General features: G+C 57.2%; 1 protein-coding gene across 2 annotated transcripts; it reads left to right on the top strand.

The window, feature by feature from the left end:
* The first annotated feature begins 265 nt into the window (after positions 1-265).
* On the top strand, positions 266-12,457 carry NPTX2 (neuronal pentraxin 2). 2 transcript variants are annotated; one of them, XM_055562129.1, is made up of 5 exons: positions 266-865; positions 2,518-2,734; positions 7,692-7,936; positions 9,863-10,042; positions 11,003-12,457. In XM_055562129.1, exons 1-5 carry the CDS (start codon positions 440-442, stop codon positions 11,228-11,230), a joined length of 1,296 nt encoding a protein of 431 aa, XP_055418104.1. In that variant the 5' UTR covers positions 266-439; the 3' UTR covers positions 11,231-12,457. The 2 variants fall into 2 exon arrangements, with proteins under 2 accessions (XP_055418104.1, XP_055418105.1); XM_055562130.1 differs by lacking the exons at positions 7,692-7,936; positions 9,863-10,042; positions 11,003-12,457 and adding an exon at positions 2,941-3,512.
* The last annotated feature ends 1,643 nt before the right edge of the window (positions 12,458-14,100 follow it).

Here is a 14,100-nt window from a genome sequence, read left to right as displayed (position 1 = left end):
CCAGGACCTTTTTTTTTTTTTAACCTCAGCCGTCCCCTCCTGAGGGCCGCGGGCCCCAGGCTCGCGCCCCCGGCTCCGGCCCACGCGCCCGCCCGCTGGTACGCCGCTCGGCGAGTAGGCGCCCCCGCCCCGCCCCTGCGTGACGCGCGCCAGGCTGGGCCAATCAGAGCTCGCGGCGCCGCGCCCCACGCGCCGGGGCCCCCGCCCTTCCAGCTTAAGAAAGGGCGCGCGGGCCCGGCCGGGTCAGAGCGCAGAGCGGGACTGAGCGCGTGGCTTCCGCGACGGCGGGCGGCTTCCGTGGGCTCCCGCGCTCACGTTGCCCTCGAGCGGCGAGGCCGGCCGCAGCCCACCGCGCAGGCGCCCCCCGCCGCGCGCCCCGACGGCGCCGGCTCGCCGGCCTGCCCGCGGACGCTGGAGTGAGCGCAGCGGCAACGGCGGGATGCTGGCGCTGCTGGCCGCCGGCGTGGCGCTCGCCGTGGCCGCCGGAGCCCAGGACGGCCCGGCGCCCAGCAACCGTTTCGTGTGCACGGCGTTGCCCCCGGAGGCGGCGCGCGCCGGCTGCCCGCTGCCCGCGATGCCCATGCAGGGGGGCGCGCTGAGCCCCGAGGAGGAGCTGCGGGCCGCGGTGCTGCAGCTGCGCGAGACCGTCGTGCAGCAGAAAGAGACGCTGGGCTCGCAGCGCGAGGCCATCCGCGAGCTCACGGCCAAGCTGGCGCGCTGCGAGGGGCTGGCAGGGGGCAAGGCGCCGGGCCGGGCAGCCTCGGGCAAGGACACCATGGGCGATCTGCCGCGGGACCCCGGCCACGTCGTGGAGCAGCTCAGTCGCTCTCTGCAGACCCTCAAAGACCGCCTGGAGAGCCTGGAGGTAGCAGGGCGCGGGGTCCCTGGGGGGACGACCCCGAGGAGCGGGGCAGAGGAGGGGCGCGTGGTCTTGCCCTCTGGGCTGCGCGGGACACCGCCGCCCGGGCGCGCTCGGACGCCAGGCAAGCTGGGTTTGGGGTCAGGGGCGCTCTCGGTCTGGCTCCGAAACTTAACTTGCGTGGCTCGCATCCCTCCTCCCCACCCCTTTGCTGGAAGGAAAAGGTTAAATTCCCTCCCACCCCACCCAGCCGTGCCAGGCCTGCCAGCTATGGGGCCATTCACTCCCCGAGGTCCAGCCTGGCGAATGGGGACGGCCCCCTCTCTCTCTTTATAAATCTCCCAGTCTCCCCGAGCCGGACGCGCTCCTGGACCTTGTCTCAGGGGACAGGCGGCTTCCGCGGGAGGTCAGCAGCCCCGGGCGTCCGGTGTTACCTTTTATAAATCAAATTCGGCTGGACCGGAGCAGGCGGAGGCCCCGGGGTCTCGGCGGAAGGCGAACGTGGGCGGGTCACGGTTCACACCAGGCGCACCTCTAAGCTGGTTAACTTCAAAGACGCTGTCCCCCAATTGCGCGCGCGGATCCTAGGGTGCCCCCCTCCCCTCGATTGCTCTGGGGGAAGAGACCTTCTTCCCTTCTCGGAAGGTGTCTGCAGTTTGGAACTTTGAGAGAAATTTTCATTTAATTTCCATCTTTACTCTCTGCCCCGTTTAAGAAGTGTGGATGTTTCTGTTACACACGTTCACAAAAATACTTCTTAGCAAAACTAGATTTCAATTACAGGTGGTAATTATTGCAAAATTATTTGAGAGTTTCCTCTGGCATGATGGCTAAATACAGTATTTCCAGCATCTGTATATCCCTCGATTCATTATGATTAATAAGAGCTAACGTTTCTGGAACACTAAATATGTGCCAGGCATATTATCTAATTTTAACCCGTGCAACAACCCCCCCAGGCAGATCCTATAATCTGTTTTACAATTTGGAACACTTAGAGGGAGGGGTAGACAGCTTGCCAAGGACTGGTGGCTAGACAGCAGCCGGCATCCTCCAGAGCCAGCAGAATGGTAGAGGAATAAAAGAAATAGGAGGTGAGGATTTAAAAGCAGCATTAAAAGCGAAGGTTCCTGGAATTCAGACTAGCCCAGTTTTAAAGTTCTCATTTTCCAGTAACATCTCTGCAAGCATAGTCATGCACTTTTGGGCCCTACCGGAACTTGGAGGTTGCGGGGGTTGGGGAGGTGGGTGCTAGATGAAAGCTCGTCTTCTTTGAGGACCGTTTGATTACCTCTTAAAAAAAAAATCCTAGCTGTATTTTGGTCCTTACTTGAAAATGATAGATGTTGGTAAAATTTTTGACTTTTTAGTGAGAGGAGGAACACAGCTTCCTGAGAAGGGAAATGAGATTACTAAATTTAAAATATTGCAGCAGAGTAATTGCTGTTTGACTTTGAAATCCTTTCCGTATCCCCCACCCCCCACAAATGAGTGAAATGCTCCCGTTCCCGCCATTGGCACGATTTAATATTCCTATTTGGGAAGCTTCTCCCTGTGTGGTGGGGGCCATTGGAGCCCCATTTCACAGTTCCTTTTTAGACTGGCCCTAATACTTCTCCCGCCTGTGCCTCCCACCCCCTTGCCTCCTCCACCGAAAGCACCAGCTCCGAGCGAACGTGTCCAACGCGGTGCTGCCCGGCGACTTTCGGGAGGTGCTCCAGCGGCGGCTGGGGGAGCTGGAGAGACAGCTGCTGCGCAAGGTGGCCGAGCTGGAGGACGAGAAGTCCCTGCTCCACAACGAGACCTCGGCTCACCGCCAGAAGACGGAGAGCGCCCTGAACGCGCTGCTGCAGAGGGTGACCGAGCTGGAGCGAGGTGAGCGCCGGGCTGGTGTCTCTGCCGCCCCCTTGCGGCCGTCCCTCAGCCGCCTCTCCACCCCCCCACCCCTCACCACCCCCCTGCCCCGCCCCCAGCCCATCGTCTTGGTACTTGGCTGCCGTGTAAGGGGGTGAAGCGGGGCTCAGAGCAAGGGAGGGCAGGCCCGGTGGAGCCCGTGGCACTGCCATCTTGCCCCCTGACAGACGCGGCCACTTGGGCCCCTGAGGGAGTGGTCACTGCTAGACCCCTGCCTGGTGACTCGTGGCGGGGAGCTCTGCTCCTGAATTTGCCCGGTTTTGAGACTGCTCTCCCGTCCTCACCTCTGATCCTCCAATGCTGGGGGCAGAAAACCACCGGACTCCTTACCGTCCCAGCCGCAGCCCGCCTCTCCCTCCTGCCTCTCACCTCTCAGGCCAGGTGTTGCTGTTTCAACCTGAGTCATCTCGTGGTGCACAGAGTTTGCCCTGTCGGCACTGGTCAGAGACTCGGTGGAGATGGAAGGGGCACTGCTAGCGGCTGGGAGGGTCCTGGTTTTCATTACCTGTGCTCAGACCCGTTGTCAGCAGTGATTGTGGCCCTGCCTGCCTGGTGGTTCCTGGCTGTTTGAGCAAACAATCCGGGTGACTGATAACAGCCATCTCTGGAATTAACCCTGTCCCCAGCCCCACTGGCATTGTCCATGAAAAAGCAAGACACTCAAGATCCGCTCGTCCAGTCTGATTTCTGACCTCCTGCCACACAGGCATTTCAGTCCCTTCTTAACTAGACCCTGCAGCAGGCTCTGAGTCTCTTTCTCTTCTCTGCTCAGATTCTGATGGGTGAGTTTCTCCCACAGGAAACAGGAAGGGAAGGGATCAAGGGCCCTAGATCATTCAGACTGTGCTGGGTGTGAAGTTTTAGGTTTGCTGATTGTGGGTATAGGATTATAACCTTTCAAATGCACTAACCGGACAAGGGCAGCTTCTGATGACTCAGTTGTATGATTTGGCAGGTGAATGTCCAGTGGCAGAATGTCCACGTACTCTTCCAGCCACGTCGGCTCAGCTGGGCCAGATGGAGGCATCCAAGGAGAGAGTGTTTCTGTTTCATTTGATTTAGTCGTTTTTTCAGCAGCACCCCCAAAGTCAAAGGGTTCCTTCATCCCTCTCCTGCTCTCTTCTTCCAGGAAAGCCTATTCTTCCTTCCTTACCATTATTATTGCACTTGGATTCTTGAGTTAAAAAAAGTCCTCTCTGCCTCACCTCCCTTGCTGGGTGACCTCAGGAAGCTCCTTAGGTCTCAAAGGCCTTCCCCAAAGGGAGAGCAGCTGGAACTTACCTGTCTGTCACTGGGCAGAAGGAGAGGAAGGCACCGTTGTGGCCAGGGATGGGTGGCTCACCTTCCCTTGCCCAGCTTTGCCCTCGTGGGACCTGCAGGCTGAGGGAGCAGGCACACTGCAGTTACTCAGTACCTTGACAGGAGGGGATGGCTGCAGAGTGAGGGGAGGGCTTTGCCAGAGACCTTGGTGGTGGTGTACCTTGCTTGGCCTGGTGGCTGAGTTGCTACGAGGAAGTGGGTTAACGGAAGCGGGTTAGTAGAAGTCTACTGAGTCGAGTGTGGGAGACAGGACTCTTGGTATACGCATTTCATAGATGAGAAAGAGTGCTCCGAAGTTCTCAGCCAGACTTGTCATCTGTCTCGGGGAGAGGGGGTCGAGGTGGGGCCCAGGCCACCGGCTAATGGACGGCAACAGGCACATAACCCCGCCCCTCACCATCTTGTTCTGTGACTCCAGGGTGGTTCTGAGTTTCACATGGCTTCCTCCAAACTCCTTCATCATGGCTTTGGCCACCCAGGGGCTGCCCCTTTGTGACTCTCCCTCCCAACCTTGGTGTGTCTGTTTGAAGCCAGAAAGCCACAGGCAGGCCTCACCTCAGCCAGTCTGATTCCTGCACCCATGCTCATGGGTGCTGCGGAAAGCCCGCAGAGCTCACCTGGCACAGAGAGGAGGTCCGTGTCCAAACTAGAGCTGGACTCCACAAGGACAGGGCCATTCTTGCAGAGCCTGCAGACCCTGGCAGTGAGCAGTAGCTCAGGGTCCGCTGCCTCTCGACCCCTGGATGAGAGCTCTAGAATCCTGTGTGCTCCACCCAGCCCCGGGGTGAGTCTTTGAGGAAGGTGATCATTTGTCTTCTGAGCAGTTCTCTGTGTCTGTCATGTATGTGACAGGTGTGAGCAGAGACGGAAGCTGCCAGCCCCCAAATGTACCATGAGTAGAAAGCACACTGTGTTCCTTAGAAGCATCCTGCTGAGCCCAGGGGAGACGGACCTCAACCACACACGGAGGGGGGCCCTGGGGGTTCTCTGGTCTTCCGTGCACCATTTCCTGCCTGTTAAGTGCCTGTTTTGTGCCAGATGCCAGGCTCTGAGCTCCATGTTCTGTGTTTCCTGTAATCCCTGCGACAACCCAGTGAGATGGGATTTGGTTAGATGAGGGACTGAGTCAGAACTGAGTAACGCCCGCTTTCACGTGGCCGGCAGACTGCAGAGCTGGGGTGGTGGTAGGCGGCGACCCCCAAGGACCAGAGTCATGGAGACTGCAGCCTGGAGCGGCATGTGGGCCTCAGCCCTGCTGGGCGGGAGGCTCCTCCCAGCCCAGTGCTGAGCTTCCAACCCTGCGTGTGGATGCTCCTGCCGCTCAGGTCCCAAGGGTGCTCGTTTTCTTTACTGGGAGACCTGCTCATCGGTGGGGGCCTCTGGACTCTGGGCGCTCCAGCCAGGCAGAGCCCAGCTCAGAGCGGAAGTAAACACTGGAACCCTTGTCTCTTAGCCCCAGGCCGCTCCCCATCCTTGGCTTGTCAGCCACCTGCAGTCTCTGATTTATCGGTCAGGCCCTTTAATTCCTTAATTGGTTTTAACTAAGTTTCCTCTGAACCTCCAAGCTGTTTTATATGAATAGAGGGCGCCGGCTTTCAGTGTATGGCCGCCGCTCGGCTCTCCCAGCGCTGATGGAACCGATCTGTTATCACTGGGCTAATGATATTACCGACCCCGAGTCTGATCAAATTAGCAAGCCTGCCCACCTGCAAGGAGAGAAGCCATTTCTCTCTATTAGATAATCACATCCCATGAAAACACAAGCATTTGCACATTAAGTATTTGCAGCTGCATGTCTTGGGAAGTGCAGCTTCTGTTCCTGGCTCTGTCATTTGCGGGCTGTGTGACCTGGGGTAAGTTGGTGCCCTTCTCTGAGCCTTGGTGCTGCCACTGTACAATTTGCAAAATCAGGGATCCAGGACTTTCTGGGTCTCTCAGCTTTGCTTCAGCCTCACAGGGGGCCCATCTCAGCATAACCTCTGGCCTGGCCCTGCCCTCAGCTTCCCCAGGCAACGAGGTCTTCCCACCCCTCTCCCGGGGCTCTGCAGCCTTGGGAGGTCAGGAGGGATCAGGCAAGACTGCATAGTCAGCAGATAGAAATAAATACTACATGTGAAGCTTAGACTCGGATGTTTCTACATTGCCCGTTCCAGAGAGGTCAGAAGGGTGACAGCGGGCCCCGCAGCCTTCCATGGTGGAAGGTCCTCGGGTGGGGTGCGAGCTGTGCACCAAAGAGCTCCTCTCACGTGTCTGTGTTCCTCACTGTGGCAGAAAGTGAGTCTGGGGTGGGACTTCCCTGGCAGTCCAGTGGTTAAGACTGCTTTCCAATGCAGGCAGTGCAGGTTCAATCCCTGGTTGGGGGAGCTAAAATCCCACATGACTCATGGCCAAAAAACCAAAACATAAAACACAGAAATGTTGTTGTAACAAACTCAATAAAGGCTTTAAAAATGGCCCACATCAAAAATCTTTTTTTAAAAAATGAGACTGGGGGCTCGTGGTGGAGAATGGTTCATCCATTCTGGCTCCTGTTCTCCACAGCAGGGCGAGGAAGGAGCAGATTTCATCCATTAGTGACACAGGCAGTATGGTTCCAGGCCGAGAGAACCTGCCTGTCTTGGATGAAATGAGGATCCTCTGGCCCCTCGTCAGCGCTTAATACTTGTTGAAGGAGTGACGGGCATTTAGGTTCCTTCCCTGGCAGCATCTGGTCCCCAACAAGAGAGGAGCTTTTGCTGTGATGGTGCACAGAGTCTGCAGCCCCTGCAAATGCTGGGATCTGTGATGAGCACACAGGGGCTTGTCCTCTGTGTGTTTAGTTATGGTGTTAATTTCGACCTACAACCAAAACTGTACCGATAATGACTTAGACCTATTTAAGAGTTTCAGTTGTTTGCCAAAGGTTTCAGAAGCGCCACATGCTTGGGGACAGCCCCAGGTAGGCCCCAAGGGATCAAGGCTCAGGGAGGGTGGGCTCACCTCAGTGGGTCAGGAATCTCTGCCTCCTGCTGGAAATGGGTCAGTAAACTTGGTTTTCTCTCGAGGAGGGATGGGCAGGTCCTGAGCAAGCAATTCACTCAGGGATTTAGTCCAAAAGCCACTTCTGAGTTCAGCTGTAGTATCGAGTCACGGGTGCCTGACTCCTTTACCTCAGGCGGTGGCAATTCTTCTGGGGGAGAAGTGACATGGACTCGGTGGACGAGTGTTTATGGAGCGCCGGGGTCCCACCTCCAAGCCCAAGTCCAGCAGGCCCCCGCCCAGCCCTGCTGAAGGAGCCGAGATTTCTAGGAAACAGCAGAGGCAACAGGACATGGCCGAGGAGGGGTTTTTTGGCTTAGTTTAACCAGAAGGTTAAATGCAGCGTGCCTCTTCCCCCTTCCTCGAGCTTCCAAGAGCAAGGATGTGCCTGTTTCCCACTTCAGCACCTTGGACAGCGGCCAGTCTGTAGCAGGTGTGCTGTGCTTAGGGGACCCGCTTGCAGGGAGGGGGTCCAGGTCAACTGCTGCTCTGGGCTGTGCTGGTTTTGGGGAAAGAGACGGGGGCGCTCACACGCTGTCAACCCCTCCTCCCCATCCCACTCGCCCCCCACCACCCCCAGGCAACAGTGCTTTCAAGTCGCCGGATGCGTTCAAAGTGTCCCTGCCCCTCCGCACGAACTACCTGTACGGCAAGATCAAGAAGACGCTGCCTGAGCTGTACGCCTTCACCATCTGCCTGTGGTTGCGGTCCAGTGCCTCGCCGGGCATCGGCACCCCATTCTCTTACGCCGTGCCCGGGCAGGCCAATGAGATCGTGCTGATTGAGTGGGGCAACAACCCCATCGAGCTGCTCATCAATGACAAGGTGAGCTCACTGGGACGGCCGCCACCCTCCCCCCTATCCCGGCGGCCACCGAGGTTGGGATGTTGCAGGAAGTCTGACATCTGACCACAAGGCTATCCTCTCCCCAAAGGGGACAGTTTGGCCCTGACTCAGTCCCACTCTGGGCAGGTGACCAAGCAGGGGCCAGGGGGCTAGGCAGCTGTAGCTTGTGGGGATCCAAGCGGTGAGTTCCACCAAGAAGCCATGGAGGGTCCAGGCACAGAGGCCACGAAGGATCAGAATGAACTGGGCCTCCTCGGGACAGCCTGAGTTTTCAGGGGCCCTCAGGCCAGTCAGTCAGGGCGGTTCCCCAGGAATAAGGGAGGGTGTGTGTTCGTGTATGTGTGTGCGATTGTGTGATATTTCTCATTAGCATGTCTTTCGGGGGCGGAGGGAGCTTGAAATACATTTACATACAGTAGAATTTATACTTTTTAGTTCAACCAGTTTTGACAAATGCATAACTGTGTAACCACCACAATTAAAATACAAAACAGTTTCCTCTTTCCCCAGATTTCCTCCGTCCCCCTTTTTAAATTGGAAGATAATTGCTTTACAATGTTGTATTAATTTTTGTTCCCTTTTATAGTCACCTCCTGCTCCCACCCCAGCCTCTGGCAACCACCCATCTGTCTCCCGTCCCTCCAGTCCTGTCTTTTCCAGAGTAAATGTCCCTTTTTGATAGACTGGCTTATTTTGACATTCAGGAGCGTGGTCTCCTTAAGAGATCAGCTCTGGGCATCTGTGGGACCCTCCTGCAGCCTCACTTAAATGTAAGGCGGGCTGCATGTCACCCAACATGCAGCCTCACATCCTCCTTCCTGAGGCTGAGTGGCGGATGGCTGCACAGCCCCGGAGGGCTCACCGGACACTCGGCCCCCACCCTGCCTGTCTCTACTGAACTGCTCTGGCTGGAGTTTATTTAAGTGGGAAACGCTACAGAATCCACCTGAGGGGCTCCTTCCAGCAGTGACCACGTCCTTGAGCTGGGGATTAATTGTTCTAAATGACGCGCTTGGACGAAGCAGAGCCGAGAGCCTTGTTTTCCTCTTGGTTTCGATGTCGTGTAAACAGCCAATTCCTGGGAGGGAGCTCCGGGTTGCTAGGACGCCAACAGTAACAACATGATGCTTGACGGCAGAGCTGGTCTGTAGAGGACTTACAGGACCTCGGGGAGATGGTGTGGGGCGGAAGGGCCCTGTGTGCACTCCTACCCTCCCCCCAACGCTCACACATAATGGTGGGTGGCCTGCCCAGGGGGACACACACACACACACATAGATCCCCAAGTGTCACAATGGCTGTTGGGACCCTACCAGCAGAGTGTAGGTGCCTGGTCTGACTCTTTTCCAAAGAAGTTGCCCAGTAGAGCTCTGACTTCCCTTTGGGGTCTCCAGGAGGACACACGCGCGCGTAGATCCCCAAGTGTCGTGATGGCTGTTGCGACCTTACTAGCAGAGTGTAGATGCCTGGTCTGACTGTTTTCTAGAGAAGTTGCCCAGTAGAGCTCTGACTTCTCTTTGGGTTCTCCAGCGAGGGATGTTCAGAACGAGCATGGGAGCAGGGAGCTGTCCGTCTTATCTGCTTAGTCTGCACAGTATCCCAGACCCTCAGCCAAGCCAGGAGCCAAGTGTGTCCAGTCGAGATCAGGGTCCCCCTGGGGTCAGGGGCTTGTACCCAGCCTGCCCCTTTCCCCTTAAGAGTCTGTGACGTATATGGTGTCTCTAGTCCAAGGGTCCCTGTGAGCTGGCAGGGTTGGGCGTGTTACCCACAGAGCAGAGAGGGGGGAGATCAGAAGGGACCCCCCCCTCCCCGATGAGAGCGGCAGTGGGCTCATGGCCTCCAGTGCTCCCAGGTCCAACTCCTGGGGACCCTGAGGGGCCCTCACCTGCATGTTGCCACCCGCAGGTCGCCCAGCTGCCCCTGTTTGTCAGTGACGGCAAGTGGCACCACATCTGTGTCACCTGGACGACGCGGGATGGCATGTGGGAGGCCTTCCAGGACGGGGAGAAGCTGGGCACCGGGGAGAACCTGGCCCCATGGCACCCCATCAAGCCGGGCGGTGTGCTCATCCTCGGGCAGGAGCAGGTGAGTGCAGCGGCTGGCCACACAGCACACGGCTGTCTCCCCGCCCGGGGCCCTGCCCAGCCTTCTGCCTGCCGGACCTGGCCTTGGTCACCGCGGCATGACAGCCAGGCTGGACACCTGGGGTCCCCTCTGGCCTAGCTCCGGCTGTCCTGTGGCCTGAGGGGGTGAGGGCGGGGATGGGGACACGTCCTGCCCTTCCTAGCAGGGACCAGGTTGGTGTGGTGGGTTCTGTAGATTCTGGAGTGGAGTCTGTCCAACACAGGCAGGAGTGTCCCCGGAGCCCCAGGGACGCTGGGCCATCTCTGGCCCTTTGGCCTCTGCCTGCCGCTATATTGACTTGGGATGCTGGGCCCTGGCTGGTACTGGCATCTTCCAGGGGCTCCTGGCTCAGGGTCATGACCTTGATCCCCAGCACAGCCACCTGGGGAACCACATCTATGGTTGAGATGGGTCGGGGGCTCAGAGGCCACCCTCAGAAAGCTCGCCCCTGGAGCAGAGGGCAGAGAAGAGTTCACGTCTCAGCCTGTGTTTGGGGTTTGCTGGTGGAAATCAAGGGAGTAGACCCCGGTCCTCTGGGGGGCCTTGAGTTGGAACTCTTGGCTCTCTCCGCACCACGCCCCCCAGACACTTCCCTGTTACTTCTCCCCTGGGAGGGGCTGGGAGTCGAGTGACCCGGGTCCAGTTCCAGCTCAGGGGCCTTGGAGGATCTCTCTCATTAGCCTCCCCTCCGTAAAGTGGGGTGGTTTGAGCCACGCGCTCTCCTGGACCTCACGAGACCTAGACCTTTGGAAGCAGCAGGACTCAGTGGTCATGGGGTGCCATCTGAGTCAGGGGAGTCCACCCCTGCCCCACGTCCCTTCCAAGCTGGCGCTCCCCTGCCAGGCCGGTCACACGCCTGGGAGAGGGGACAGACATGTCCGCCCTGAGCCTGCCTCCACACACTCTGTCCCCCTTCCCCAGGACACAGTTGGCGGCAGGTTCGACGCCACGCAGGCATTTGTCGGGGAGCTCAGCCAGTTCAACATCTGGGACCGCGTCCTCCGTGCACAGGAGATCATCAACATCGCCAACTGCTCCACGAACATGCCGGGCAACATCATCCCCTGGGTGGATAACAACGTGGACGTGTTTGGAGGAGCTTCCAAGTGGCCGGTGGAGACCTGCGAGGAGCGTCTCCTTGACTTGTAGCCACCCACCCCTCTCTCCGGGAGGCAGGGGACGGGCCGTTCTCCTCATGCCCTGAGTGGAACTGCGCGCGAACCTCCTGCCACAGTGGGCGGGGGGCCCTCAAAGCTCCTCCCAGAGCATCTCTAAGCCTGAGGCTCTGTGGCGGCATCTGTCACCAGCTTATCTGTTCCGAACCATGATTTTGTTGGTTTGGGGCAGGGAGAAAGCCCTGAGCCGCAGGTGGACGGATTCCTGACTCCTGCCGTGGAGGGACTCCTGCTCAGAACCCCTGTGAACGCTAGTGCGCCCCAACCCTGCCCGCTCTCACGGATCCCTGGTGTCTCGTGTGTGCCGTCTGTCCGTCCCCTTCGAAGGCTGTGCATCGTCCTGCCGGAGTGGCCGTGTCCCTGGTGTGTCGCATACACCCTTGCTGTCAGCTGAGCACGCAGCGAAGCCCCTCCCTTCTCCCCCTCACCCCCCAAAAAAGGGCCTTTCTCTTGGTGTTCTTTACGCTGTGAATCTTTCTGTCCCAGGAGCTCCTGAGCTTGTGGAGGAAGGCAGGCTGTCCGGACACTGCCCTGCCTGATCTCCGAGGTGGAGAGCGCATCCATGGCTCCAGGGAGGGGGCTGTGAACGGGAACCCTGGACACAGAAGGGCCCGGGCCGCTGTCCCCCCCGCCCTCTGTCAGCTTGCCCTCTGACCTGCGCTTTGGCGGAATCCTGGCTGGCTTTGAAAGGTGTCTTTTTCCCACTGGTGCCAAAAGTACAGTTGTAGCTTTTACAACCATGCCATGTGGTTTGGGAAATTTATTTTTTTTACCACTCCCATTCCCCCAAACAGAAAAGAGCAGCCATTAACCCACTCCCAGTTTTTTGACATCTCGCCCCACTGTGAGGCACGTGCTCGTTTTAATTCACGTGGATTCCTGTGAGCATCCGACTGTCTCCACTATTTCCCCCAGAACTACTTCTTCAGGAAACGGATGTCGTTGGGCTGGTGCCTGCTCAGTGACTCCAGACTGCTTATAGTTTATTGGACAGAGGTCATCATTTATTTTAAAAGATAGACATGGTTCAGTGGGGAAATTTATACAGCTAAATATTATATATTTTATTTTTCATACATGTTCAAAGTGCAGATCTGTGGAAGTTCCGTTTGTAGGACCAAGCTGACATGCCCATCCTAACACTGTATGCCACAAGAACTCTTCTGATGATGGAATTTTGATTAAAATGCACTGGAAGACAGCCTTGGTGTCTGCTTTCTCCATGTCTGGGGCTGAGGGCAGGGAGCACTGGGGCTTCACAACCTCTGGCGGAAGGCTGGCTTCTCTGGTCAGCCTGGGCTGAGCCCCAGAGGGCAGCCGCAGGGGAGCGGAGAACACTTGGGGGAGGGTGTGGTGCTGGACTGTCCCTGCCTCCCCAGCCCCAGCCAGCTCAGTCTGGGGGTGCATTGCAGGCTCCACCCAGTCTGTCTGTCCCCAGCCTGTCCCTGTCATCTCGACTGGGAATCCAGCTTCACTTGATGACCCTGCCCTAGATGGGACAACTGTTCAGCACCTACTCTGTGCATTGTTCTTGTTTAGTCGCCAAATCATGTCCAACTCTGCGACCTTGTGGACTGTAGCCCTCCAGGTTCCTCTGTCCATGGGATTTCCCAGGCAAGAATACCAGAGAGGGTTGCCATTTCCTTCTCCGGGTGATCTTCCTGACCCAGGGGTTGAACGCACGTCTCTGGCATTGGTAGATGGGTTCTTTACCACTGAGCCACTGAGGAAGCCTGCTCGGTGTATGCTCTGCCATAAAATCTCATTTAATCCTATTCACAACCCCCTGAAAGAGTTCACCCCAGTTGACAGGTGAATACGTGGAACAACTAAAACAGTGACTTTGGGAACACACAACTGCCCCAGGGCGGAGCTGGGACCCAAGCCAGCCTGTGACTCTGAAGGTCCCTCCACCCCCACCCCTGCCTTCTGGCTTTTGGCTCCGAGGGGACCTAGTGCCAACGTGCTGTGCCAGTGCCTCCGTCTGTGTCCACTGGCCCTGGCACGTGTGTCAATGCTTTTCCTCATCTCCCCCAAGGTCAGGAATGCCCCCCTCACAAGCACTTTCTACTTTGTATCTTTATTCCATTTCAGCAGCTGCAGAGTATAACTCAGTTTGTCCCTTTCCCAAATGGAAATACCTGAATGTCTATTTTAAGGGCGTAGAGTCCAGTCTTGGAACCAAACGACACCGTTGGTGTACTCGATACTGAGGCCGCAATGGAAGCCGTGACTTCTAAAACCAAGCTCATCCCTGGGTCACTGAGGTCCCTGGAGTCCACTTTCAATGTTGTGTATTATGACCTGGCAGGAACTCAATCATTCGTGTTGGGCGGAACATGAAATTGGGCCAGATTCCCTGCTTGGGGGCCCGTGGAATCCAAAAGTGCTGAGATCAGGTGGAGAGTGGTTTATTTGGAAGCTCCTTCATGATGAAACCAGCAGCTACTCAGATCTCCCCCTGAACGGCACTGAGGAGTTTTCTTATTTCTTACCCATGCTAAGCACTGGGCTCACCTTACCTGATTCCCTGACATGGCCTCTTCCAGGAGCAAACCTTTGCATCAGGGCTTTGAACCCCTGCTGAGTCAGATAATTTCCTTCCTACAGTTGGAGAAGCTCTGAACCCAGAACATGGGACCAAAGTACTCCTTCCAGAACACTGAGCTCTGCCACAACCAAAGATCCCGCATGCTGCAACAAAGATCAAAGATCCCCTGCCACAGCTGAGACTTGGCACAGCCTGAAAAAAAAAAAAAAAGGCTGTAGGCGGTCAGTGCTGGGGGCTGGGCATTTTCCATGGGGGTCTTCTTCCTTCATGATTCCTTGCTCCACATTCAGCTG

Source organism: Bubalus kerabau, chromosome 23, assembly GCF_029407905.1.
Source record: "Bubalus kerabau isolate K-KA32 ecotype Philippines breed swamp buffalo chromosome 23, PCC_UOA_SB_1v2, whole genome shotgun sequence".
Classification (NCBI taxonomy): Eukaryota; Metazoa; Chordata; class Mammalia; order Artiodactyla; family Bovidae; genus Bubalus; species Bubalus kerabau.
Note: the sequence above shows the minus strand (reverse complement) of the source record. Positions and strands in the feature narration are given on the sequence as shown.